At 46.3% G+C, this 26,065-nt stretch overlaps 1 protein-coding gene across 1 annotated transcript; it reads right to left on the bottom strand.

The window, feature by feature from the left end:
- Positions 1-25,800, bottom strand: ATP1A1 (ATPase Na+/K+ transporting subunit alpha 1). The gene is made up of 23 exons (XM_062005253.1): positions 25,560-25,800; positions 18,877-18,990; positions 17,795-17,854; positions 16,600-16,803; positions 16,131-16,244; positions 15,458-15,592; positions 15,161-15,278; positions 13,973-14,241; positions 12,855-13,053; positions 11,324-11,433; positions 9,811-9,945; positions 9,132-9,324; positions 8,462-8,637; positions 7,761-7,897; positions 5,765-5,915; positions 5,038-5,206; positions 4,277-4,431; positions 3,826-3,949; positions 2,932-3,077; positions 2,674-2,804; positions 1,998-2,099; positions 801-892; positions 1-344 (listed from the first exon to the last, which is right to left on the bottom strand). The coding sequence occupies exons 1-23, from the start codon at positions 25,569-25,571 to the stop codon at positions 316-318; spliced, it is 3,075 nt and encodes a 1,024-aa protein (XP_061861237.1). The 5' UTR covers positions 25,572-25,800; the 3' UTR covers positions 1-315.
- Positions 25,801-26,065: the final 265 nt, after the last annotated feature.

Genomic DNA, 26,065 nt, shown 5'->3' with positions numbered 1-26,065 from the left:
TGGGGGCATCCTCTTATAATCCATCTTTATTTGTAAAAATCCACATATAAAATCTTCGGTTTCCTTTTACAAAAACAAAAAGGCACATAAAACTACTCAAACTCTCATCCCCATGGACTGATGGTCGGACAACTCTCCCCCACCCCAACCTCCCCCCTCCTCTTTCTCCTCCAGTCCATGTTTCTTCATGTTTCCTTTAGTTTCAGCTCGCTCCTGCCCAGGCACGGTTCTGCGCTCGCGAAGATGAAGTACGCACACGGGGGAGAGGGCGGAGAGGTGACGTGGGCTGTGCGTGGAATGTTTGACAGGCGCTTTTTAGTAGTAGGTCTCTTTTTCCACCCAACCTAAAGGAAAAGGAGGGAGAAAGCAGAGTCAGTCTTAAGGCAGAGCAAATATGAGGTTCAAGAGCTCCTTTTAGGCTCTTGACAACTTGCGCTGTAGCACCTGAGCTAGTAAGTGACTCATCACAATGGAAATATCTTGCCAAATTGTTGATGTGCTGTAGCTTTCAAGGCCCTGTTCCTGCTTTCTACAACTGCCCCCAAGCATTACTGCATCTTCTCCCTCTACTTGTGCATTAGTACTTATATACTGCAGGAAAATGCAGGGAGAAGGACAGACAAAGTCCTTAAAACTTGAACTGCACTATAAAGTACAGCTGAAGGAGGGAAAACACAGCAAAATACACCAGTGCTTAGTGCTCAGCCCCAGGGGTCCCTGAGCATTGCCAGAGCTTCTGTAGAGTTCAGCAGCCTGAAGTGAGGGGGAAGGAGACACATGGGTGAGCAGCACGTCCTTACCGCCAGGGTTGCGTCTGATGATGAGCTTTCTGATTTCATCATACAGGAATATGAGGAGGGAGTAGGGGAAAGCGCAGAACCACCAGGTCGGCCTGTTTGGGAGAGGAGACAGTGAGAAGAGACGGTAGGCAGCAGAGATGCTCTTTGCCTAGCAGAGCTCTGATTTGATGGCCCTGAAGAATACAGGAAGGCCAGCGTGTCTCAGCTTGCCAGTGCACCAGCTCCCACAAGGCTGTGGTTCTGCTGGGAATGCTCCAAGGCAAGAATTACCACCAGGTTTTCTGCTACAATAGGTTAATCCACTTCTGGTTATTAATTCCAACACAAGGTGTGTCATAGCACCTTTGTTCATCTCTGTACCAGCACCTCCCCACCTATTAATCAAGGAATGTTTCCTCTAAGTACACATAACCTTTGTGCCCACAGCCTTGTTCACTTGAACTGCATCGATTTGCCTTGCGATCTACACGTGCCAACATCCAGCTGCTGCAGGCACTGGGCCGAGGCCAGCTTCCTTTATTAGGAAATGCTCACACTTCAGCACCCAACTCCAGACAACACTTCTGAATGGAACACAAGATGTATTGGGGTTTAATTTTTTTTTTTCCATGAGAATTTTGTGGCATTTCAGCCACAGGACTGTTTGAAGTGTGAGACTTAACCCTGCCATGAAATGTTGCAATGCTGTTGAGCAATGCTAATGATGCTGGCACCCTCACCACTGTTTGGAAACTTATTAGGCACCAACTGATCATCTGCACCTACACCACGTCTTTCAAAAAGACTTTATCACTTGTGCTATTTCTGTGGAAGGCAGAAAAAGGCACAAGACATCAACACCAGTTCTTTAGCAAAGAGGAGTCACCTGCCCTATGTTTTGGAGCAATTCAATCAGCTTTATTTAGAGGTGCAGCCCCCCACCCATAAGAATATCCCATAGTACAAGAGTAGCTGCACTGTAATGCACTGGCACAACTGAAGTCGTGTTGCACTGAACTGCAGGCTCCCCATAAACATTCCACAAGCAGTAAAGCAAACTCCTGGTGTGCTACACTACAGCTAAGGATCTCTCATCCTCTAGCCTGAGCTCTTCTGAGCTAAGACTGGGTTTCACACAACTACTTCTATCCATCTCCCCACCCAAGCACTATTTTTCTGTGATAGAGCCTGCTGCACAAAAAACATGACGCAACTTACTTGAGAGGGTACATCCTTAGAGCAACATCCATCCCAGGGCAGTAGGAGAGGAAGGCAGCCAAAGCAGTCTCCTCAAAGAGACCAAATATTAAGATCTTGTTCCTATTGGAAATAGGAAAAGCAGTCAGTGACCAAGTACTTTTGCACATGACATCCTGAAACACATCTAGTTGACACATGGTAATGAATGGAAACAGACATTTTGGTCCAGGTCAGAAGTCTATCAGGTGGGGACTATCAGGCTGTCCAAGTTGCTTTACAGTTGTCACAGAGGTCTTTTGAAGCCTCCAGACAAACAACTTTCTATTTCACAACTAAGCCAGCCAGCAATTGCCTTCATCACCAATTCAGGAGATTGGGGGCTCATTTTGCCACATCTTGATACCTTGGCTGCTCTGCTGCTGCACAAGGCTGTGTGCTGGAGCATGCCTCTGTCCTTGAAGGGAGCTGGCTCCCACAGGCAACATCAGCAGAAGACAATGGTGCTCCATTTTTTGTCTCAGCCTGATGATCATAGCAGGTGCTTGTAGAGCACTCAATTCCTCTTTTTTTCACTACTAAGGCACCAGACTGTTCAAGACTTATGCCCAGGCACTGCTGGGATGAAGAACTACGATGCTGTTTGCTGGAGAATACAGAGTCCAATTCCAAATCCTCTGTGCACAGCCTGACTTACTTCATTCCCTGCTGGAAGACAGAGTTTCTTCGGGTCTTACAGATGATCAAGTCTGCCCACTGCACAACCACAATACTGACAAAGAAGGCTGTATGGCAAGTGAACTCCACTATTTTCCTCTGTTCGTAGGTCTAGGAAGCAGACAGAGCAGAGAGCATTTGTTCAGACATGCTGCCTTTGCTCTTCTGTTGCTTACACCAAGGCCAGCAGGCACCAGTATGATGTCTGGCAGCCTCTAAGCTGTGCCTCAAAACTTACCCATTGTTGCCCATAGCTGTCTTCCACATCATTAACCCATCGGTCATCCCACTGAACTCTAATCCCCAGCAAGCCAGAAGGCCAGAACCCATTCTCTGCCATGATTACAAAATAGGTGAAGAAACCTCCAAGTGCCTGGATCATACCTAAACAGGTGAGAAAGGACGGTAAAACTCATGATAGTACTGTGCAAAAGCAACTTGTAGGAGACCCCAACCACCTGAAAACCATTACTCCTTGGGGGCTCAGTCTCCCAAGCAGCAGCTGTAGAAATGGTTCACACTAACATCAAACTCTGTAGTAACCTTTTTTTTTTTTTGAGGGGCTTTTGCTCCCAACTTTGTACAGAGTTGCTTCTGTTCTGCCCTGTGCACTGTGATGGCACTGTACTCAAGGACACGAGATAAAACTCCCTTTGTGTTCTCATTAAGCCTTGCCCACCCCCATGCCTTGCAAAATACAGTTAAGAAAGTTCCCAAGGTCTGCTGCAATTAAGCATGAGCTCCCATCCTGTGAACTGGGCACGTCTCTGGAACTGCCTTTAATCAAGGCTCCTAATACCGTGTGTGTTTAGGGATACGCTACAGAGAATCCTTTACTTCTAATTAAACTAACAATGGGATCTATGTTCTTGCTGAACAAGCCTGAACTGGAGGAGAGCTGGTTGCCAGCCAGTTCCTTTACAGCGCTCTGCAGTTAAACAGAATGACTGTGGAAGGGATTCAGTGGATCGAGCTGCATAAGCCACCGCTATGTGCCACAGGGGCAGAATCACTGCAAGCTCTTAACGGCCTCAGGTTCTGCTTTTATGAATCTCAAGCCTCAACCCTCCCCAGTTAAGCAGAGCGGTCCCTGGCTGGGGCTGGTGCATAACCCCTCGCTACCAGCACTTACCGATCTGCCCGTAGGCCATGCTGATCAGCCGCTCGTTCACCAGCTTGTCTGTTTTGGGATTTCTGGGCTGCCTCTTCATGATGTCACTCTCTGCTTGCTCATAAGCCAATGAGATAGCGGGGACCTTGGGAGGTGGCAGGACTGCCGTTAGAACCGTTTCAGTCTCCTGCCTATAGCCTTCCCTGCCCCATGGCGATTGACCATATGCCCCAAGATGTAGTATCCTTGAAGGACCTTACCCCCCCTCTCTCCCCATATCTGGTTTGTCCTTACATGGGACTGAAGGATCCTCAGACTCTGACAGTCATGAGACAGAGGGTATCAAATGGCCATTTATTTTAAAACAGAACACTAGAGAAAACTGTACTTAAGCATTTTCCTTCCACCTGTCCTTTCTTGAAGGTACCTAAGAATGCCCACATTTGTCTGGAGACAAAAGCCAGATGCTCACCATGTCAGTGCCCAAGTCAATGCAGAGGATGGTGACTGTTCCCAGGGGAAGGGGTATGCTCGCAATGATGAAGATCAGGAAAGGTGTGATCTCAGGAATGTTACTGGTCAAGGTGTAAGCAATAGACTTCTTCAGGTTATCAAAGATCAGACGCCCTGAGGCAAGAAAGAGACAACACAGCTCTCACTTATCAGCAGAAGGTAGCCAAGGGGCTCTTAGGCAGCTTCAGTGGTCACACTCAAAAGGCAACATGCTAGTGCAGGAAATTAAAGAGTTCTCTTGCATGCAAGGGCGAGACTGTGGGCTCCATGCACATCACACACACAAAGTAATGGTTTTGGTCACAGCAATCTGAGTTCACTGCATCCAGCAGCAGGATACTAAGCCCTGGTTCCTGAAGTGCAGTTTCTGGAAGGTATCCTCTTGTTCTGCTCCTGTTTGAGATCTGTTGCTCCATCAAGGAGGAAAATGTGTCAGACTCAGCTGGCTAAGATGACTATAGGATCAGTGTTACACAAAAGGACAGAGAAGCTTTTGTTAACTCAGCTGCTTCCTACTGTTACCATCCCAAAGGGTCACGCTGGTCCCATGGAAAAGGAGATGAATTTGAAGAAAGAAGGAAAGTGCTGCCCTCCTTGAAAACACTTGGTATAGAGACAAGCTCAAATAAAGGAGAGCCTTCCAGATGCCTTTGTTTCAGAGGTGACCATTGCTGAAGCATACCATTTCATCACCACTGAACAACTAAGTTGTACACCCACCTTCTTCAACCCCAGTGACAATGGAGGCAAAGTTATCATCCAGCAGAATCATGTCAGCTGCCTGCTTGGAGACATCTGAGCCAGCAATTCCCATAGCAACACCAATGTCAGCCTTTTTCAGGGCTGGGGAATCATTCACACCATCACCTGTGACTGCTACAATGGCACCCTAGTCACAAAAAGAGGGACAAAGATTGAAGTCATCATATGATACGTTTTAGGCAGAAAAGCTTCCCCTCTGTCTTTCAGGAGATGAAGCATAAAAAAAACCCCTATTCCACTTTGCTGTAGTGAGACTTCAGCTTCTCTTTGTCCTCCCCTCATCCCCTTCCCCATCCTGATCAGGATGGGCTCACCAGAGCGCCATGATGCCCTCTCCAAAGGAGATGTTTGACTATATAGAAAAACATTGTGTTAACACAATACCTAAATGTTTGGAAAGCACTTAGGAGAGGAGGAGCTGACATGAACAAACGTCCTAGGATCAGAAGAAAACCTCAGTAACAAACTGAAGATGTTTTCCTGCAGGACCCTTTTATTTATGTATTGTGCAGTAGCCCAGCATCAGCAGCTGAAGGCTGCTGACAGACTGAGTTCTGTCTGACCCTTTGCCTGAGGGCACTGAGCAGACTAAGCCCTGCCACTTCAGAAGGCAGCGCCGGCTGGTATTTATATGTAAGTCTGGGGATTTCTCCAATATAAAAATCCTTGGACTCCCTCTCTTTACCTGTCGCTGACAGCCTTCCACAATTATAAGCTTCTGCTGAGGAGATGTCCTGGCAAAGACAATTTCTGTATGATGAATCAGGATGTCATCCAGTTGCTCGCTAGTCATGTCCTTCAAATCTGAGCCATGAACAACGCAAGCTTTGGCATCCCTGCAAACGAAAGATAATACAACATTTTACTTCAAGTTAAAGTAAGTTTCTCATTAGTTATATATTTCCCATAAAACTACGGCTCCTCAGTGCTTTAGGGAAAGGTCAACTCTTGCTGTGACTAAATACTAATCCAGGCTGCCTCTGCACAAAAGTTTGATGCTCCTAATTTACCAAAAGGTAGATAGAAAACACAAGTAAAAAGATAATAAGACAGCACCATGAAACAGACAAAAAGCCTGATGAGCAGACAAATTCTTCCTATGGCTTTTAAAAACACATCAAGGCAAAGAGTAATTGTTTCAACAGCTCTTGGCCTCTGCAATAAAGGAACCCCTGGTTCAGGCATTTAGCTATCAACATCACAAGAGATGCTGTGGTCTTCTGCAGGCAATCCCTTCTGTAGACTGATGATCTACACGTGGCTCTTCACAGAGGAAGCTCATGCTATGCCAGTTCAGGCTGTTTCACTCTTCAGCAACGAAAGCATACAATGTTATATTTAGACTGCTTTGGTAGCCTACATGCTACAGTAAAATACCACCTCTCTCAGCCAGCATACCATCCCTTATAGGTCTGTCCATGCAGCTCACAACACCACCCAGTTTAGACAGGGAAATTCCTTCCCCACCCTCACAGCCGGCTGCCGACCTGTTTGGTCGCACAGTCCAACGATCCCCAGCCTGCACTGCCAGATTGTGAAGTTACCCTCAAAATCAAGGAGAAGAATTCAGTCACAATGCTTGTCTTCCCCAAGCAATTTCATTCCACAGGCTGTCTCTATTCACAGTTCATAAGCTCCGTGGCTACTCTCCAGCCCAAACACAGGCTGGGTCACACTAAGCAATGCAGACAGCCCAGCCATTCTGCAGACAGCCTGCTTATGCCAAAGCACGTTTTCTGAGGATGCACAAGTTCTGCACAAGGCTATGAAGACAAACATTCATCCCTAAGAGGAAGGGATTCCATTTTCACATTTATTCTGCTCGTAGTCACTGACTGGTGACAATTCCTCTACCTAGCCCAAGCTCTGTTCCCTGTGCCCATCTGCAGTCACACCCAGATGAGAGCCTGAGAGCAAAAGAGGTAAGAGCTGGGCTTTGAGCGATCCAAGTTCATAGGTGACATTCCAGCTCTTTTCTTTAAACAGTGTTAAAAACAGCTCAACTTTTGGTAGCCCATTCAGTCTAGATTGTGACTAACAAGCTAGGTGCTTTCTTTTTACCAGTGTTTCCCATGAGCCTGTAAGTTACCTTACTAAATGAGCTTAACTAAGTATATGTTTGGGGGGCAAATTTGACCTCGCCTCTATTTGAATATCTGGAATTATAGGAGTACAGGGTTTCAGGCTCTGCAGCAGAATTGCTCAAAAGGTCACTTTTTTCCAAATGGTCACTTCCCTCTCCCATGCCACTTTAGGTACTTTTTCCTGCCTGCTACATTGGGTCAGTACACAGTGCTTGTGCAGTGACACAAGCCAGGCAGGGAAAATATTCAGCTCAGGGGAAAAAAGGCACTGGATTGACACCACCCAGTCAGCTATGTCCTTCCCAGTTGTGGGGACAGGCCATGAGGAAAGGGCAGAGAAAGGACAGAAGAAGCCACCAGAGTTTTCTGTACGGGGCTTACTCCTATTTCCCATGCACAGGAGACATGCACATTCAAGGCAGCCTTGTGCATTCTTCACGTAACTCGTGATACACATTCAAGAACCACAATGTGCTGAGCTAAGCAGATGCTAAGCTTTTCACGTCTAGGGAAAGAAGCTGAGGGATTATCCAAGAGAAGGAGAGAAGCAAATGCTTAATTCTTTCTACAGCTCTGGCTTTCCCCACCAGTTAGTACCTTGGGTTGACCTGGCTGACAGGAATGTTGAGTCGAGCAGCAATATCTTCCACCGTTTCATTGCCCTCAGAGATGATGCCGACACCCTTAGCAATGGCTTTGGCTGTGATTGGATGGTCTCCAGTAACCATGATAACCTGAAATGCAAACAGACTATTGTGAAAGCAGTGTCTGTACTGCAGAGCAACACTACCCAGAAGGCAGGGTCCCTTTGAGACTGAAAATGCCACGTGCCTTTTGTTCTACTAGCGAGCCTTGGCACGGAGCAAGCCTGATGTGCAGGCAGCAACTTGCTACCAGTGTGCAAAGGACTGAGGCAGATGGAAGGCAAAGGATTGTTAATCCTGAGTTAACGGATCCAGTTCTGCTTCCAGCCTGTGTTTTGCCCCCCATTTCAGTCAGTACTGTGGGACATGCAGAACACACCCAAGCCAAACCATGGGCTTTGGGACATCGTGCCATCAGTGCCTGTTGGTGCTCTAGCAGTTTGGAGTCGTTCATTTTTCAGTCTACTAACATACAATCATGTGTATTAAACTCAGAAATGAAGCCCAAAGCAGTACTAGTTAAAATCCTGATCAATACTTTACTCCTGTTACAGCAACGGATAGATTAGGGAAAAGTCCAGCAGACAGAGTAAGAGAAGCCCTTTCTATCCAGATGCATTTAGCAAGATGATTTCCAACCCAGGAAAAGACTACCTTGATCCCAGCGCTTCTGCATTTGCCAACAGCATCTGGCACAGCAGCACGAGGAGGGTCAATCATAGACATCAGTCCTACGAAGCAGAGTTTGTCCACAGGAAAGTTCACTTCATCTGTATCAAACTGGAAGCCTTCAGGGAACTGATCATCAGGCAGGGCCAAGTGACAGAATCCTGTAACACATCAAACCCAAGTTTACTCTGTTCCTACATATCAAAAGGTAGCGCAAGTACTTATTGCTTCTGCAAACAGCTCCACAAGAATAACAGGGCAGCGACAGAGATTTAGCCAGGGCTATTGAGACAAGAGTCACGCTCCCATTCTGATAACTAATAGCTGTTGCTAGGTGCCAAGGCACAGCTTGGTTCATATGTAGCAGAGCAAATCTAATACCATGTGGCTCCATGGAGTCTGAAGGTCCCGAACACTTTGCTTCATTCTGATCTAAGCGAACCAGCTGCTGGGCAAGACAAGACCCTGCAGGCTGCCTTTTAGAGTAAAGGCTAAAGACAAGGCTGTTCCTATACAAATTGCTGATGTGACCTTGACTCAACATGATGGTTACACTACAGGAGCACAGTACAATCCTCCACTTAAATCTGTGAGGACTTTGCAGAGGAGCACAAGTGACGACTTTTTCCAATTTATCATGGCTGTCTTTCCTTACCTAACACTCTCTCCCCAAGGCCTCCCAACTCAAGGTAGGCATTCTGAAAAGCATCTTTCATTTCCTCATCCAGTGGCTGCTCTTTGCCATGAATAAGAATGGTGCTGCAGCGATCCAAGATCCTCTCTGGAGCTCCCTTCATCACCAGCAAGTAACGGGATTCTGATGGATTTGCGTTTTTGTGGATAGACAGCTAAGGTGGAAGAAATGAAACCAGTTTATAGGCACGTACTGGATAGCTCACAAGTCATCACCATCACTTAAGGTTTTCTTTAAAGAAGTACACAAACTAAGGAATCACTATGTATTTTTCAACATTAACATGTAACTGTAGGTGTTGCAATGGCCTTTTTTCCATCTAAGTTCCATCCGTTAAGCTCCTTTCCCAGCAATTGACTCCTACTCCCAGATTTGAGTTCCTCCACTCTCCCTGCACTTCTGCTACATAGGGAGGAAGCATGCCTGGTCTTTTCTCAGCAGTGACACCTTGGTGTGAAGGCAGCTCCAGAAACTCTTACACAGTGTTACCAAGTATCATCTGTTAAAATAAGCCCTGGGCAGTCTACAAGCAACTAGTGGCTAGAGATTTTGGTGTCAAACCAAGTTTTCAGGCACACTGTGTGCAAATTTACTTAAGTGCTTCAGGGACCAGCTCTCCTTCAAGAGGCCACATACTCACCTGGTACTTGTTGGTCGAATTAAATGGTATTTCCACCACTTTGGGATACCTTTCTCTCATCTCCTTGACAGAACCACAGCACAGTTCAATGCATTTCAGAAGTGCCGATTCAGAAGCATCTCCCGCCACTGCTCTCTGAGGAGAGAGACAACTATCAAAGCATATATACCAACAGACTCGCTAGGGAAGATCAGATATTTTTTAGTGTATCCATCTAGGCCCAGTCCCAGCTTCTACACAACATGAGAGGAAAGAATAAATAATTCTATAATCTAGTACCAACAAGTACTGTGTTTTGGAATGCCAGACCTCTCAGCCTTAAAAGAACAGCAGTCCTCTGGTGCCAAAGTCAAGAAACCCTTTCAAAGGGCAGGGAAAGTCAGATGACCAGGTGCAGTCAGAGAAAAAGGCTGGAAAGTAACCTTGAGAAGAACTTCTGTAAATTGCCTGCCATGAAGGCGGCAAACATGAGATGAAGACTGATGACACACGCACAGAAACACTCACATGTGCTCTCCCACCACAATGTAAGATCAGTTTATCAAGCCTCTGTCTGAGAGGATTTAATTTGTCTGTGTCTCCTTCCCTATAAGGTTAGCACTGGTAGAGATTGTAGATGGGGGTTCTCAGCCCTGAAAATCTGTGTGTGCTCAATGTGCTGATTGAATTTCCTTTGCTACAATTTAAACCAAGTATTTCTTGCCCTTCTGATCCCTTGTGAGATTCTTATTTTACATTTTTATCCTGGTTTTTTGATATCGGAAGATTTTTCAAAACTCTCCCTCTCAAGTCTTCCTTAGATGGGAACAATCCTTTGCCTTAGGTCTTTAAAAATAAAACCTGAAATTATTGTCAGAGGAATGCTAAAGAATTTGTTCCATCATTTCTATTACTACAGCATTAGGACGCCCTTGGGAAGAAGTTTACTAAGCAACATGACCAATATTTGACAGATTGACAGCACTGTACAGGTCATTTCAGTCCTGGCTGGGTCACAGTTCAGAAGCAGAAATCTGAATTGGTGTTACACCAGCATTTGCACCACTGCTGAACCAACAAAAGCTTAAAAAGCCAAGATATGCCAATGAAAACAGACTGGCTAAAGACAAAGGGTCTCCCTGTTGTCTGCTGCTCCCCCCAGTTCTGGGGTCTACTTGTCCCAGCTCCCAGAACTGGGTGTTTGTAGCTTGTAAGTGTACAAATACTCTTGGAACAGTCAGACATTGGGAAATGCCTAGGCAAGTCGTCTGGTCATCTTTCCTAGACCTGTCTGAAGTACCTGACCTCTCAGTCTGTAGATGCTAGTGGATGGCAGGCAGTCTACTGTGGGAAAAGTCTCTTTTCAGTCCCATCTCTCCTGTCCACAGAACATCTCCTATAAGACTGTCAGACAAGATTAAGAGCGGCAAATACTCAACTTTACATCCTGTGGGTCACAGGAACCTGCAATCCCACTGCCATTACAGGAAGGTGATGGTGGGGAACAGGACAAACATTTATTTTAGGAACTCACCTTAAGAATTGGTACATTTTCTTGGTTGGCCTGAAACACAGCACGGTTGCAGAGACCCGCAACTCTGGACAGAGCACTCCAAGTAGCTGAGCTCTTGTCAAATGAAACACCTGAAAGCAGAGGAAGAATGTCAAAAAGCTTCTCCCAAATCACGTAACCACAAAATCCCACCGGCTTAAGAGCAAGAAATAGGAAAACACTTGGAGCCTGCTAGCACACTACATGTTTTTCAGTCCTCCCTTCCCAGGTATTTGATGAGCAGCTAATTATGTTAAGAACCAAGCATGAAATAGCAGCAGTTCAAGGGAGTATCTCTGCTTTCAAGATTCCAGTAACAGTTGCATCCAGCAGCAGCAGAGGCCATGCTGAAAAGGCCAAGGAATCCTGGACACAATCTTCTCTGAGAGGCTTAAGTAAGGGATGCTATGTTCTACCTCCAGGTTGTCTCACTTGATCCCTCACCCAGGAACTGGATCAAGTAGCTCCCAAAGGAACAATGCTTAAACAGACACTGCTTCTCTCATGCTGGCTCTTAAGTTGGCTCCAAGGGAGGTGAACTGAACATACAGCTAACTGATAAGCTAATGCACTTTCCATGAAGTGAAATCTTCTAGGCTTATTTCTACTGCAGCCAAGCCAACTGCTGTCAGGCCAGAGTCAAGTGCTTCCAAAGAACATTTTATTTATAGCTTGTTACTTTGCACTGGCGTTAAAGACCAAGAACAGTACAGTAGCTTTTTGAAGTGGTTCAGACAAGTGCAATGTTTTGGAGTGGTTTGGGGCAGGGAGCAGCAACACCAATGGAAAAAACTCTATGCAAATGATGTGTTGCAAACACAATGTTTCACAAGGCAGATGACAGCTAGGAAACTCCTGAATTTGGTTGTACTGAACAGTTCTGGAGAGATAAGTACCTCTTGATTGCACCACACATTGATAAGACCCTGAAATCTCAGTATCTGGAATAAACTTCCCACTGAAGTCTTACAGTCACTTCATTCATTGCTACTGTTCTGCAAACACAACCAGGATGTTCTGGGAAAACCCCTGGTCAAAAGCAGCCATCTAGTTCAAGATGGGAAATTTCCAGCTATGTCCAGCCTCGAGTAATTTGTTATCAGGGTCAACATCTCTGCTGTCCACACTTTCTGCAGATTTAAGATGGGGTAATTTCATCAGATACGCTTTAGCAAAAAATAATCACATACTCTGAAGCACAGAACAGCAAATATATCTACACACAAGATAAATACAAAGGGCTGAACACTAAAGAGGCTCAAATTCCAACCAAGTAATTCTGAGCAAACACAGCCCATATGGAGTTTAAGGATTAAACAGAACTGTGGTACAGTGCAAAGCTCTCTGTGCGTCATCTCAAGTTTTTTAATGCTCATTGCAGATCACGTTAGAAATGCACTATGAACTTTGCTTGAACTGAAGAGTTAGAAACACAGCTTCTTAGAGGTACAGGAAGCCTCAGAAAAACCCCATTTTTTAATGAAATGCCTCAAGTGTGAAGAGATGGTCTCACCACTCTGGTTCTCTGTGGTATCAGCCTCATGGATCTGATTGTCAAACCACATGTGCGCAACTGTCATGCGATTCTGTGTCAGAGTGCCTGTTTTGTCAGAGCAGATGGTTGATGTGGAGCCCAGGGTTTCCACAGCTTCCAAGTTCTTCACCAAGCAGTTCTTGCGAGCCATACGCTTGGCTGTTAGCGTCAGACAGACCTGTAGACAAGGAAGCAGATGACAGGTTGGACGCACTTGGGCACTAATACACTGCTACCCAACTCACTGTGGGCACTGAATAACAACCAGTTCACCTGCCCTGCAGCGATCCCCTAAAACTCCATCCTCACCTCATCAGGGCAAAACAAACAACTGCTAGGTTTAAAAGACATTTTCCTCATCATAAAACCTCCAGAAAGAGAGGACTCGCAAGGCCTCAGTAGTCTCCCGCTTCAGTAGGAAGTAACATGCCCCAGACTAACATATCACTTAATGTTGCAGTTCCTAATCATAGGAACTTTCAAAAAAACATGAGAAGGCCCAAAATAGTGTGGTGATAGGGCTGCAACTTATGGGTGTAGGAAGTGAGCAACCCCAACCATCCTTTTTTTGCCAGAGGCCATTATCTGGTTCCCAGTCCCAGATGTTCATTCCTCATCTCAGTTGTTGCTCTGTTTCCTAAGACTATGTGGAAGCCTCTAGCCCTCTCCACCACCACCCTCTACACAGCTCACACCTAGATACTCCCGCCACCTCTTCAGGAAAGAAAGCTTACAAGAATCTCTGCCAGGTCCCAGAAAAAAAAGCTGAGACTGGAGTGAAGCTTGCTGGATGCTCTGCTAGCCCTTCACAGTTGGAGGGGCTGGTGTGCACATGGGTGTAGAAAGCCTGAACAGTTGCAACAGGAAGCCCCCTCTTGCCACAGAAAAAGGCAAGACAAGTTCAGAACTACCAGTCTTTGCTTACTCCAATTCTACAATGCCAAGACTTTGTGAACATCTAGTTTAGGGACCCATTTTCATTTGGAAAACAGCTACAGAACTTCTGGTTACCTCTAAATACACAGTGAGCACGATGCACTCCACTTCCTTAAGAACCACACATGCAACTCATCCAATCTTTTTCCAACTTCACTCACCGTGACCGTTGCAAGCAGCCCCTCGGGGACATTGGCAACAATGATTCCAATGAGGAAGATTACAGCCTCCAGCCATGTGTACTCAAGTATGAGTGAAAGGACAAAGAAGGAGACACCCAGGAATACAGCCACTCCAGTGATGAGGTGAATAAAGTGCTCAATCTCCATGGCAATTGGAGTTTTCCCCCCTTCCAGCCCAGAAGCCAGACTGGCAATACGGCCCATCACAGTGCGGTCCCCAGTGCTAATAACAATGCCACGAGCAGTGCCTAGAAGACAGATGGGTTTTAGAAAACAAAAACTCTTCACCAAAACACACTAAACTGAGTTTGTTTAGCCTGTCCTAAAGTATTATTTAAGAGCAAAGCTTGCTAAACAAGTAAGCATTCCAAGGGCTAAAGTCTCCCTCCACAGCCTTTTTTACACTCAAGCAGCATCAGAAATAAAAGGAGGTAAGTGCTGCACAGAATTCCCATGTGACTGGTCAAGCTGTACATCCTCTCCCTTCTGTCCCGGAGAATGAAGTGCCAATCGCAGGGAATTAGAAGCAGCCATCTTCAAGAAGTAGACAAATGTCCTTTTCCCTCCTTTAAGAGGAGGTCCACTTTCTCTCCCCAAGGCTCTGGAGAAAGATCAAGAATCCTTCAGCTTTACTGGTATGGAGGGGTTTTTTGGTGTAGAAAAGATTCTCTCTGTTGGAGAGAATCTGTCAGGAAAATACACAATAGGCATCAGGCAGGACATCAGCACTAGCTAGTCACACCTTTATACCCAGTGGGTGTGGAAAAGATTCTCTGGGCTTCAGCACAAAGCGTGCCTACCACCATACTGAGAGCTGCAACAGCAAGTTCTGCCAGAGATGTTTGAAATCCCTGCTTTCTGCAGCAGCTGTAATCTTTCTGCTAACTCTGTCTAACAATCTTGGTTCACATTATGTTATCTATGCTTGAATACACCACTTGATGCTCCTCTGAAAACAAGAAAGGAAAAAAGCTAGTAATGCTGTGGAGTCATCCTTGCCCGTTGTATAGTATTGCAGTAGAAACGAGCAAAGCCTTTGCTGGGGACTTCCAGCCTGCTCTTGCACAGTAGTAAGTTACCAACTAACACTCTGAACTCACACAGTGTTTGTGTTGCTTACCTCTGCTAGCATCATTAGTACTTTAGGAAAGTAGGAGAGTCACATACCTTCCACACAGTTGGTGGAAAAGAAAGCAATGTTCCTGGTCTCCAGTGGGTTCTCATTGGAGAAGTCTGGAGACCTGGTCTGAGGCTCTGATTCACCAGTAAGTGAGGAGTTATCCACCTACATGGAAGAGAGCATTTTGTCACACACAAGCAGGCAGATGCCTTCAGCAATGAGAGCAGATAAAATGCTAGGCACCCTCTCCACCACTCATTTATACCACAGAAGACATTCTTTGCAACTGGACTAATTCATCAACCTTCATAATGAAGTTTTCAGGCAGCCAGTCACTGCTGTACCTTGCAACCATGTGCAGATATGATCCGAAGGTCAGCTGGAATCCTGTCTCCCCCTTTCACCTCCACGAGGTCTCCGACTACAACACCTTCTGCATTTATGCTCATCTTCTCACCATTTCTGACTACAAGAGCTTGCTGAAAGAGAGTAAAAAAAAACAATCTATGTCAAAAGCAACTCTTAAGAGGCAGCTCAAGAGATCTGAGTATCTTAAGTAGTCGTACTGTGGTTCTATAAGGTTTCTATTTGCACTAAGACGTTCATCTCTGATATGTTTCTTATTTATGGAAAAATGGCTATTTTTGTTTTCTTTACATTAAAATTCCCTGTTGTCAAGGTGACTAAGATAGCTGGGTATGATACAGACTGTCTGTGAAGGCATCTGAGACTTGGTGCTTATCACATCAGTTACAGAACTCCTCAGACTATCAAGAAAGTGTGCTATGAATGTTAATAAGCCAGTGGAACTCTCAGGTTGCCAGGGACTGCCCCGGCCTATTAGCATAGTTACTTGGAGCATAAAGAGGAGAGAGTCTCATAGACCTCTCATAATTATGAGCTAGCAATCCACACCAACAGACAGGCTTTTTGCAATTGAAAGCAATGTTTAAAATAGTTAATAACCTCCAGCAAGCCACAGCTTGGCAGATCTCAAGGAAATGAAGTATTCCATACCTGAGGCACCATGTTCTTGAAGGACTCCATGATCTTGGAACTTTTTGCTTCTTGGTAATAAGAGAAACAGCCAGTAATGATAACCACAGCTGCCAAGACAACACCCAGGTACAGCTACAAAGAACAGAGAAAGTGAGTCAGAGGACAATCTGCCTGAAAGGCTTCCAGTTTGTCCAGATAAATTGCTTGGCATTTAAGTGCCCCATTACAAAGCATGGAGGTACTTGCAGTCTCTGTACATTTTGTACACAAAGGCTGTGCACAAGCTAGTGTTGTTAATGCTACATGAAGGAAGTCGGCTGCTCACTTCATTACGTGGAAGCACTCCAAGACACGTTACGCTCACACACTGAATTTCCCGTGCTTATGGGAAAAGCTTCTGGACTCAGTGCTTAGAGGAAGTTAATCTGCTTTGAGCCAAACAGGCTGTTCAGCCTCCCTTTGAGGTAAACCAGACATTTTTACTTACATTATCATTGTTGACCTCCTCTTCCATTGCACTTTGTATGCCATAAGCCAGAAAGCAGAGAATAGCACCGATCCACAACAGGAGCGAGAATCCTCCGAAGAGCTGCCGACAGAACTTAACCCATTCAGGAGTGGTGGGTGGGGGCGTGAGGGAATTTGGGCCATCACGAGCCAGAATCTCAGCTGCACGTGCAGAAGTCAAACCCTAGAAGAGAGGTTTCTTTTACAGGTACTGTGGCAAGACTGAGTGGGGAGGGTAGCTCCAAATTTCTTCATGTTCTACCGCAGAAACAAAGAGATGCTAACAGCTGATGGAGATCTCCACAGCTGACAGGGACCTGCAACATAAAACTGCAGGATATGAAAGCTTAACACCTAAAGAGATGCTACTTGAGAAGCCTGCAGGCCATGGGGCTATGAACACTGAAGCAGGGCAGGACAAGAAGGCTACAGCAGCAGACTTTGAGCTCTGAGAAACAGGCCAGTGCAATCCATCCTATCAAATTATCGAACAAGTGAAAGCTGGGGGCCATAAAGATGATAACACTTTGGATCGGCCTTCCTGGAAGTTTAGCTTTCAGAAGCCAAGGTCTTTGTCAGAAATATGCAAGCCTCTGTGCTGTTACAAAGTAAGAGCAGACTTGTTGTCGTAAGCAATCATGCAAAAAACACGTTAAGCAAAGCAAGAGCAAAGGTACAAAACCACTGCAGTGCTTCTGCACTGGACTTTGAAGTTAGCTAAGATATTTGTACACCTCTTACTATAAAAAGGTAAAATTTTAACTGCTTCTAGCCATCATTAAGTCTCTGGACATGTGCTAACTCTCTAGAGACTACGTTTGCAACAAACATTTGCCTTTATTACAAGCTCCTCGGGGGAAAAAAAAATAAATCCAGGAATCAACTTGACCTTGGAACAATTCAGAGGCAGATAACAGTGACTTTGTTTCTAACAAAGTCACTGAAGTATTGCAGCCAGGCTGTACAGTGGGAGGACGAAGAGAAGTATTTGTGAGCTCAACAGTTTTCCCAAAGCCTGGGAAACTGGAGGAGGGGAGATTATACATGAGAAAAAAAACAACACAACCAAAAAAACCTAACCAGACCACCCAGATCTCCCTTTGTGAAGTGCTCTGAGCCGAAACGGTTCCTTTTCACATCAGTGCAAGGAGGGAGGGAAAACAAAGTTTACCTACCCGACTCAAGTCTGTTCCATATTTACGATGAAGTTCATCAAGGCTCAGCTTGTGGTCATCCTGAAAGACAAGAATTGGTTGAAGGCAGGGGGAAGAGATCACAGACCCTGCAGGCTGATCAGAAAGAGCTCAGCAATTCCTCACCCCAGGTTTCCTATCTGTAAATGTCTGGTGAGATAGCAAGACTCTCTTCTCTGAAGAGAATCTGAACCTCCTTCTGCAACTTCAAGCAGTCTCATCTTTCACATTTTTGTGACTATTTGCACACAACATGACAACTTTTAAAAAAAACCAACTCAGTCTATCTCTCAGTGTAGTCTTAATGTGTCCCAGCAGATTCTGTAAAGCCTCAGTGGCGAGTTTTTTTGTGGGTGGGAGCAAGGGAGAAGGGGAAAGGAAAGCAGTTCAGAAGGAAGGTAGGAATGTACAGAAGTTTAACCCTGTCATTTCATACACTAAGTAATGTTATCAGCTTAAGCAGTGCTTCTTCCCCCAAAGGGGCTCTTTTTCACAGTCAGGCTATTTTTCAGTTGGTGTCAGTCCAAGTTTTATTATCCTCTCTCCCTAACAGAACAGCCAAAAAATGTGAAAGCCCAGACCCAAATCCATAGCACAAACAAAACGTGCATTTGAGGAGGGCAGATTTAAGATGGATGATGCTCATAGACAGATGTATCGCATCATCCAGCATCCACAGATGAGGACTGAAGACACTCCCCACCACCTAAAACATGGTTAGAAAGAATAATACTGAAGTCAGCCTGAGCAGAGGCCAGCAGTAAACGGAGCTGTACAAACTCAACTCTTCAGTTGGAATGAAAACAGCAGTCTCACTCACGTGACAGCACAATAAAGTCTGCAATGCTACTACCCAGACAGTGCTTGCCTGATTGAGGAAATGCAGCTACACTGTGCTACGGGTAACCCAAGGCAAGCACAGGCTTGGGTTCTGTGTCAAGGGCCTTTTGAGAAGTGATGTCTTCAGGGCCTACCATCAGCTCTTTTCTTAGTCACATGAGGTACAGGGCTTTGGGAGGAGTGAGCATTCTTAAAGCTGCTCTTTCCATGCCCTACACTCTTACCATTGAGACTTCCTTTTTAAGCTCCTCCATGTCCCTCTCCTTCCCCTTTCCCTTTCCCTTTTTCTTCGCGCCATGCTCTGATGTAGCAGTGGGCTCATACTTGTCTCTTCCAGCCTGCAAGAGAAGACACAGTACTGTTAGAAACACCTTACAGTCAACTTCAACAGCAGTTAGACGTGAACTATGTGCACCAGACTGCCAGGCAGACAAAATAATTAAGATTTATTAAAATTATGCCACTTCAGTAAGCAAAAAAATGAGCTAGTGAGCAGACAGGTCTGCTCAACAGTATCCCCAATATACAGATCATCTGACTCCAAGTCAGTCATGACAGAATCGCAGAACGGTGTCAGTCTAGCTAGGAGGAAAGCAATCTACATGTTATTCAGTCACTCTTCATGTGTGAGCCTCAGTTCAAGCTGAAAAAGTGATGAAGAGCAGAAACCAATTCCTGAGTGCATACGTATGTTCCCTTCCAGGCATTAACTCCTCCTTCCCCTTCTCAAGTCTTTCACATCCTCTGGCAAGGAGGAGCCTACCAACTGAAGATAAAGAAGATGTGGTATCTCTGGCTGGTAGAATCTAGGGGATAAGTTCCAACACTTTCATTCTCAGTTTGGCACTCTGTCTGTCTGGTTACACAACAGAAATCTGTATTCAATTTATGGCAGTTTGACCAGCAAGAATGATAGACAAAGCAGAAGTACACTTTCAAAGATTGAATCTGTACTCAGTCCTGCTTACACTTCACAGAGCACATGATTCGCTTAAAGCCTCTTTATTCAGATGGCTTTTCACTCACTTACATCACGATTAATTCTACATGAAATCATGCACTGATTTAGATCTTGTCATGATGGGGTAGGAAAAAAAAGCATCTAAAGACAAACAAACTGTGGCTTAGTATATATAAACATCACTTAAAAGACCAAAAAAAAAAAACCAGATACAGAAGGGTTACAGGCAGAAATAAGCCCAAACTACAAGCAAGAAGTTTGGACACCCCCTAAAGATACCAAAACCAGGCATCAGTAGAGTCTCACAGAGCAGTTCCATCATTAAATACTACATACATTTCCAGACACCAATAGCAGTTTTTTCCCTTCCTGCCCTTTTGCATGGGACCTAAACTTTCCTGCCAAGTTTTACGCAACGAGATTTTCACCCAATAAGGTCCCAGAGAAGTATTTTGAGATGAAACAGTAGTTAGTGGCACCACAGTCAAACCATGAACAAGACTAAGAAAAGGTTTCAAAGGCATTAAGCCTTGCTCGGTCTTTGCATGAGCAGCTCAAATCAGAAACAGGATTCCTGCGAGCAATCTGGACACAGACGCTACTGTCCAGTTGAGCTGCAAGCACAGGAAATTTGTATTATTTAGTCAAAAACAAGCAGAAACCAAAACAAAAAGTGAAACTACACAAAAAAAAACCTAAAAAAACAAGGAAAACCCCAGGATTTTTCTAGAAGAGCCTGTCTGTCACATCTAGGTGAGGATTTTTGTTGTTTTGAGAAAGCTCTGTGCATGTCACTCTGCAGCCACAGTAACACATTTTGCATGCACAGAAGCCCTCTCTTGCCCCATTCAGTAAAAGTAGGCTTTGCATTCCCCATATCCTTGCACACAGCCGAAGAGCTGTGCAATGGAAACAGTTTTTAATAAGTGGACCAGAGCCAAGTGGTTTGCCTCCTCTCTTCCAGGAAAAGGACACAGAACTACAGGCTGTCAGCATTCCTGACATTCTCTTTCCTACACCTAAACTCCCATTTCACTTCTTAAAAAAGGGAAAGCCAGGGGACTTTGACCAGCTGCAATCCTTGCATTCCAGCATCACAAGAATTTGCCACAGGGCAGCTGACAAGAAGTCATCATGAAGCATCTTTCAGTCTCCAAAGGAAAAAACTTTGATTTCTGCTAGAGCTCTAGCAGACAAGTCCAAACATAGTCTGCACAAAACACATGCTTCTTCATTACTACTTGAGACAAGAAATGATTTTCTAATGAAGGTGAAGGAGCTGGTGCCTTGACTAGCGGTCCATTACCCTCAGCTTCAATCTCTTTCCTCTAAAAAAAAAGCTTTCCAAGCTCTTGCAGGTGATTGGAAAACCTCCTGGTTCTTGAAACTTCTGTAAGAAGTACAGTTACTCAGCTTACCAGGCGCAGCAGTGAACCACTCAAGAATATAAGAGTATTTAGCTGTTTCAGCTAGAGTCAACCTACAAGTGGGCAAGCATGAAAAGGCTCAGTGCCCTTTTTCAAGCATGACTTGCTTAGGAAAAAAAAAAATGAATAAAAACCACAGTCATCAGCTGTGCTAAGGACACAAGTGGATAGAGTTACGTAAATTCTCAAGTCTTTGGATTTTAATGGAGTCTATCTTACCGAGGAGCTCAGAGTTCCTTAGTTAAAAAAAAAGCTCAATACCTTCCCTTCTATTGTTCTAGTATCATATCCCACCCTTACAGAAAAGCTAAGACAGTGGCATCAGGTTCAACTCTTGCTACAGGCTCACTCCATGCAGAGTCTCAACCTTCTGCTCCATCATCCAAATCTGAACTTGACATATAGATCAGAGTCAAAGTGCTGCCCCTGATCTGTGCCTTCAGGGCTATTGTCTCTCTTCCAGCAAGATGAGCCCGATCTGTTCAACAAAGGCTTGTGCTGCCTGAGCTGCCAGGGGAAGAGGGGTTCATCCCACCCCTCAGCGCTGTAGGATTTCCCTACTCTCCCCTCCTTTTCCTGCTGTACAATGAGAAGGCGGCTTACAGGACTCCAGATCCACATCTTATCAGGATTTAATCACATGGCCTGAACACAAAGGAAAGTCTGTCTCAGAAGTGTCACCCCTGTTACTTGACTTGATGAGGAACTCTGACTCATCAAAACTGACAGAATAGAAAAAACAACACAGCTTTTTTTTTCCATTGGCTTAAGTACAACATTTGTACACTCCAGCCAAGAAGTTTTATACAGCCCCCAGAAAATCCTATTGTCTTTCAGATGTAGCTTATGCTTTTCAGCTCGGGACTAATTGAGCCATTCATGGCTGATGTTCTCAACACAAGCCATGATTGACCAGGAAACGGGAAGGGTGCAAATCAGCAGACAAGCTCAGAAGTACCCTATTCTAACATCACCTAATCCAACCAGAAATGTCAAGTAAGAGCCAAAATAAATTACAGTCTCTGGAGGCCTGGTCTGTTCTAGTACTTATGTCATTATAATCAACTGTGCAGAGAAAACAGAAAACTTACTGTCCTGCTGCCTCACGAGACAGTCTTCAGTAAATATATTAACCAGATGAGTCATGATACGGACTATGCCTATTGGACTGGAAACACCGCTCCATGACCCTACGTAATCTCAGTGAGTGATGCAAATGCCTTCTGTGGATCCGTCTCACTCCCTCTCAAGAGCTGTGTTCAATCTCCTACCTTTAATAAAAAAAAATACATCTAATCGACTGCACCAACTGAACAGACTCAGCACCTAGAAAAGTAAAAAGCGGTTTCTACTCAACAGCTAGTAATTCTTTATGGCCAGTAGATCGATACTTCTGAAATTACAGGAGGATAGTCTCTCCTCCCCTGACAAGGGATACAAACCTTGCAAAGGTTTTCATCGTGAGGGTGAAAACAGGAACACCTACACACCTAAAGTCTTCTCTGGATATCAGGACAAACAGCTCTGCTTCTCATGAAGCTGTGTGAAAACCCAAGAGCAGAGCTGACTCCCCACATGCCACCAACACCAGACAGCTGAGCAGCCCTGATTTTTCAGTGCTATGTCAGCTATGGAGTGTCATCTCGTGCACTTCTTTGCCTGGAGTATCAGTGCATCTTTACCATCCACCCAGACATCTGTAGTAGCTGCCAAACACATAAAGATGAGTAAACTGGACACACTTCTCTCCCAGAAAAGTTGGTGACTTCACCTACCCCTTGAAAAGGCCTGACTGAAGAAGGATCTTCTACAGCTTTCAGGAGGTCAAGATCCCAACTGGGTTACAGGATTGCAACCCACAGGTACAGACCTGAGATATTTCATCCTGTTACACAGCTTTAACAAAAACATGCATTGTCTAGGCCCAGAGTTTTCTTTGGCAAAAGAAACCTGTGGCCTCTAGCCACAGAAATAAAAGTGGGAATGCAAAAGACAGAAGGAGGGAGAGGTATATATTAAGACTTCTTAATTGCACCAGATAAGGATTGCTTTGATTTGCATAATTTCCCCTCAGTTGGCCCATTGTGCAATATGCCTTCCTAGTTTCTGACAGGAAAAAATCCTTAACTGGGGTTCAGGCATTAGCATCGACCTCCAGAAGCAACTCAATGCACACTGCACTAATGACAGTAAGTTATGTCTGTGCAGAGAGGGAGATGGAGTAAAACATGCTGCAGACAGCTTCCAGGCAGCTCCAAACAGAAATGAAATCCCGTCTGCCTTCCTCTGCTACGCACACTCCCTTGGATAATCTGCTTTTTGGGCTGAACAACATAACCGGGCAGCTCATGGCCCTCCCCTTGTCCCATTACCATTTAAAGTAAAACAGACACTCTGCTCAGCTTCTCCTCACAGTCACAGAGAACTTGTTCGCTCACACTCACACTCTTACTTTCTCTTCCATTCTATGCTCCCATGGGAAAGAGGTTTCCTTTACAAGCACCCTAACTGAGGGGCTAGCACATGATGTTCAGCGTTGCATCCACTCACTGCTTCTTTCACAGCCTCGCTCTCTCACATCCCCATTTTTCAGGGGGTCCCCAATTACCCACATGCATTCTCACCGCTAAAGGAACTGATCTCATGACGTGCTACCAGAAGGTAGCCAAACACTGTCAAATTATCCATCATCAGCTCTTCAGTTTCAGGCCAATTTCTTTATTATCCCGAAACCTATGAAATTGGGAATGGAAGTGAGACAGCTAACAACCTTCACTGACAGAAAATGTTTGTACCTCCTCCAAGTCCAGTCAAGGCAGCCTAAGCCCTCAAAGCCTTGTGCTGCAGTCATAGATACACACACAACTCTAAGCCTTCTATGATGACTTAAAGCTCAAAGTCAGAAGACTGCAACAGAAGACTGTAACAACACCAAATCCTCCCACAACGTCTTATCTCTTAGGTGATCTCTTATTGTGCATACTGCCTGTTGCCCACTGGACTGAAATATATCACATTGTGCTGCCAAGCATCAAAAGGACTTCACTAACAAGAAAAACAAAGAAAGAAGTCTCCCAAACCTACCCCACATGCTCTTCAACCCCCTTTGCTGAGTAATTGCCCATTCAGTGTTCTTCCTACAGCTCCCTTATTATTTATGTGGTTATATCAATATTGTATTGCACCAGTGAGGACAATGCAAAGTCAAATCAATGTTTGACCAGCTCTTGGGAACTACAGCACACCTGTGGGCAGGGACAACGCTACCAGCTCTGCGTTTTAAGGCCCTGTGTGGTCACCCTCTCCTCGAGAAGCAGAGAAATTTGGGACTTTTCCAGGAATGTGTCTAAAAAGTAAATAAAAGTCTACACACCAAGTATGCAAGACCCACAGTGAAGTACGTGAAGGGAAAAAAACAAGCATCCAAACAATAAACTCCAGAAAGTGGTCTTTACTTTGTCAATATAAAATAGAATTGGGGCAATCCAAGAGTAGTTCCTGCTCCACACACGGGCATTTGATCACAACACCCAGCTTCAAAACATCTTCACTCCTGTTTCCAAGAGCTTTCATACACCCTTTTGTTTAGATATAAGATAGCATCTGAATTAAAGATTTCTCTTTTTGGGCTGTAAGGGAGAAACAATACTGATGCTGGATGGAAAATGCCGCAAGGCCTTCTGTGAGACTTTGATCTCACCAGTTAACAGGACAGACACACGAAGTGTCCCCTTTCACATCAAGTCAGGGGCGACCACCTCCAGCCTGCCAGCCGCTCCCATCGCGCCCTCACACTGCGACCCATGGGCAAATTAGCCGTAACAATCCTGACAGTTCCCCTCCCTTTCCGCCCCCTATCCCAGGCCCTCGTGTCTCAAGAAGTCTAAAGTACTCTTAGGAGACAGAGGAGCAGCCACGCTCCACAGCTCAGCTCCAAAAGGGCATCAGATAACACCAGCCCCGCAGGCTGAGGGCCCCACACGCCCGGGGACGGGAGGCCCTTTTCCGGGGGGCATCAAGGGGAAGGTAGAGGGGTTTGGGTCGCTCCTCCCTCAACATCACCCCCTTTCTCTCCCCTCACCCACCTCCGCCGGGCTCACCGGGGCACGGGCTCACCGCGGCCACATCTGCGGCCGGGCCCGCGGGGAGAAGCCGCCGGCAGCCCCCCGTGCCTGTGCGTCCCATCCGCCCGCCACGCTGCCCGTTACTTCCTCTGCCGGCGGCGGCGCGCGGCCGCCAGGGCACGCTGCTCGGGGGCAGCCGGCACCGGCACCGCCCTCTAACGGCCGTTACCGCGCGCCCCGGGCCCCGCCGCCCTCACACACGCCGCGGCCGCCGCCCCAACCCGGGCACAAAGCAGAGCCCCGCCCGTCACAGCCGCGGGGGAAGCGGAGAGGGGGGCGGGGAACGGGACCGGCTACGGTCCGACTCCTTGAATTTCCCACTCCCGACCGCACGCCCACGTCCCGGCCACGCGTTCCGCCCCAGCCCGTCCGCTCGGGCCGCCACCCTTACTCACCCCCTTGCCCATGGTGCCGGGGCGACTGCGTGCGGGTCAGGCAGCGGGGGGCGAGGAGCGGCGCCACGTGTCCCGGCCGGCGGCAGGTGCGGAACAATAGCAGCGCCCCAGCCGCCGCTCGCCTTCTTCCTTCTCCTTCCTCAGCTGCTCCTTTCCTTTGCCTCGCCCCCCCCCTGCCCCCGCCTGGGTCGCTCCTCTCAGTCGCCGCAACCACCAGCAGCTCCAAGCGCCGCCGGCTTCCCGCCGCATAAAGAACCCTCGCTGCTCCGCCCCGCCCCAGCCCGGCCCGCCCCTCTGAGGCGGCAGGCGGGCAGGCGTGTACGGGACGGGACGCGACTGGGGTGGGAAGGGGGGCTGGAGGCGGGAACAGTGCACCTTGAGGCTCACCTCGGCTGCCCCAGCCGCGCCTCGCCGGGGTCGACGGAGGCGGGTCAGGGCGCGGGGGCTCCTTCCGCGACGGGGAAGGCTCCTCCTGAAGGCGAGGCCGCCGGGGGGCGCTGCGCCGG

This window comes from Colius striatus, chromosome 1 (assembly GCF_028858725.1).
Source record: "Colius striatus isolate bColStr4 chromosome 1, bColStr4.1.hap1, whole genome shotgun sequence".
Classification (NCBI taxonomy): Eukaryota; Metazoa; Chordata; class Aves; order Coliiformes; family Coliidae; genus Colius; species Colius striatus.
This window is presented reverse-complemented; position numbering and strand designations above follow the sequence as displayed.

What these genes read in the sequence shown, in the direction of transcription:
- ATP1A1 (XM_062005253.1), bottom strand. An exon ending in TTCCACCAACTGTGTGGAAG is followed by an intron (nt 14,242 to 15,160) that starts GTATGTGACTCT and finishes TCTGTCTTCTAG; the next exon opens with GCACTGCTCGTGGCATTGTT. An exon ending in CATGGCCTACGGGCAGATCG is followed by an intron (nt 3,078 to 3,825) that starts GTAAGTGCTGGT and finishes TCACCTGTTTAG; the next exon opens with GTATGATCCAGGCACTTGGA.